Source organism: Vigna unguiculata, chromosome 7 (genome assembly GCF_004118075.2).
Source record: "Vigna unguiculata cultivar IT97K-499-35 chromosome 7, ASM411807v1, whole genome shotgun sequence".
In the NCBI taxonomy this organism is placed as follows: domain Eukaryota; kingdom Viridiplantae; phylum Streptophyta; class Magnoliopsida; order Fabales; family Fabaceae; genus Vigna; species Vigna unguiculata.
In genome coordinates, this window is record NC_040285.1 from 31952450 (window position 1) to 31955091 (window position 2642).

At 29.2% G+C, this 2642-nt stretch overlaps 1 protein-coding gene across 1 annotated transcript; it reads left to right on the forward strand.

The window, feature by feature from the left end:
- Positions 1-367: 367 nt before the first annotated feature.
- LOC114192634 (polygalacturonase-like) lies at positions 368-2079 on the forward strand. Its single transcript, XM_028082413.1, has 4 exons — positions 368-490; positions 628-936; positions 1043-1561; positions 1688-2079. Exons 1-4 carry the CDS (start codon positions 368-370, stop codon positions 1922-1924), a joined length of 1188 nt encoding a protein of 395 aa, XP_027938214.1. The 3' UTR covers positions 1925-2079.
- Positions 2080-2642: the final 563 nt, after the last annotated feature.

The following is a 2642-nucleotide window of genomic DNA, read 5'->3' on the forward strand; positions in this document are numbered from 1 at the left end:
ATTAAATTCATATTTTAAACTTAACCATATTATTAAAGTTTTGAAATAATTTTATCTAAAATAAAGAAAATATTAGGAATTCATTTAACTAAGCCCTGGATTTAAAATACTTAACTAAATAAAAAAATTACCTAAATTGAATTAGTTTTTCACCAACGATTGCTTCTACGGAAAACACGATCATAAATCGTGACGTAAAGTTAATAGTAAATAAGGGAATCCTAAAAATATACTAACAACTAAAAGAAGAAGATACACATGTGGATGATAATTTGCATTAGAATTGCTTATAATATTAATGGTCTTTAAGCCTTGCTAGGACACTATAAATAAAGTTGTGAAATAATAAAAAACAAGAAATAAAAATATGAAGTTCTCCATGATCATATTATTTTTCTCTTTTTCTTCTGTAATTAATTTTGTTTTAGTTCAATCAGCGACTCTTGAAATATCAAAATTTGGAGGAAAACCAAACACAAATATAGCTAAGGTATGTTCTTTTATATTCAACAAAAAATATATGATATTGTCTTGATGAAAAAAAATACACATTTGATCGTAAATCATAGATTTCTTTTGTTACTATTACAATGATTTCCAATAACGTAATATTTTCATATTCACAAGGCTCTTACAAGTGCTTGGGCTGAAGCATGTGCATCCACATCTGCTGTCAAAATTGTGATTCCAAGTGGAACATATCAAATGACCCATGTAGATGTAAAAGGTCCTTGCAAGGCTCCTATTGAAATTCAACTTGATGGTACAATTAAAGCACCTCCAAAGCCAGAGGATGTTGGCGGTGATCAATTGCTCCGGATTGGCTATGTTAACGCCTTAACCATATCTGGTAAAGGAGTTATTGATGGTCAAGGTTCATATGCTTGGAAACAAAATGATTGTTCAAAAAACACTAAGTGCAAACTGCTTGGCATGGTAAATAAATATTTTTGTCAAAATTCAAATAAAATATAACAACTTGTGTATTTATCAAAATTATAGTTCATTAACTTTTTTTAATTCTTTTATCATATGTCAACAGAATTTGGGTTTCAATTTCATCAATAATTCAATAATTCGTGGAATTACAACCAAGGATAGCAAACACTTTCACGTAAATGTTTTGGGTTGCAACAATTTCACATTTGATGGATTTAAAGTAAGTACTCCAGGTGATAGTGCCAATACTGATGGCATCCACATTGGAAGATCCACTGGTGTGAATATTCTTAATACAGACATTGCCACCGGAGATGATTGTGTCTCACTAGGTGATGGTAGCAGACAAGTACTTGTCCAAAATGTGAAATGTGGACCTGGTCATGGTATTAGTATTGGAAGTCTTGGCAAATACAAGGAAGAAGAGTCTGTTGATGGTATCACAGTTAAGGGTTGCAGTTTGAAAGGAACTACCAATGGAGTGAGGATTAAGACTTGGCCTAATGAGCCAGGAACAATTACAGTTACTAACATGAGATTTGAAGATATTACCATGGATAATGTTATGAACCCTGTCATCATAGACCAAGAGTATTGTCCATGGAACCAATGCTCCAAACAGGTATTTAGTTCCTTATTATCTATTAATGCACACATTGCCATTATTATTTTAGTAACAAAATATTTCGTGCACCAAGATGACTTAAAATCCTAATCTATCCTATCTCTTATTGTTGTGATGGTTCAGAATCCATCGAAAATAAAGATAAGCAAAGTTATCATCAAGGATATCAAGGGAACTTCAGGAACCAAAGAAGGAATTATTCTTGCTTGTAGTAGTGGTGTACCCTGTGAGGGAGTAGAGATATCTAATGTTGATCTCACATTCAAAGGAGCTCCGGTAATAGCGACGTGTTCTAATGTCAAGCCAAAAATAACAGGAAAGGCTCCTGCCTGTACAGCTCCAAGTACTAAAAAAGAATAATTCAAATTTGTTTAGACAATATAAACGTACAATTTTTTTTCTAGAAGAGTGAAGAGTCAATTATACTAGTAGTTATAATTGTAATTCCTTATTAAATAATCACTTGAAACAAATTCAAGTAAATCGATAATCATGTATATAATCATTTTTGAATAATAGAGTGTTTTAATTATTTGACTATAACATGTCAAATAAAGATTTTTTAAGTTATTTGTAGTATTAAAAAGTTTATGAAATGATAAAATTCATCTAAGTCAAGAAAATATTTATTTCTTCAAGTGATTTAGATTAATTTTCTTTAATATATGTGATCAAAATATGAAGAAACGATGATTTTTTTAAAGAATATATTAAAACTAATTTGATGGGTTTAGAATTTTGTTGATAGGTTAACTCAAGTTATTACTACTTTTTAATTTCAATTTTTTTATAATAATAATATTCATGGATTTTAATTTTAGAATTATATTTTTTAAAATAAACCGTAGAAAATTTCTCTTTTTTTTAATATTTACATTAAAATCAGTTTATAACACTTTTATATAATTTGATAGTATAATTGTACCAAATTTCTTTATCAAAGTTGCATGTTGTAGTTAATGGATTTAGTATAATTTTTTTTCTGTTGCTGAAAAGGGTTGAATAAATTTATTGGATGTCCTCTTAGGAAATTCAATAATTTTGGCAATTCATAGAATGACCATTGGTTGGGGTTCAT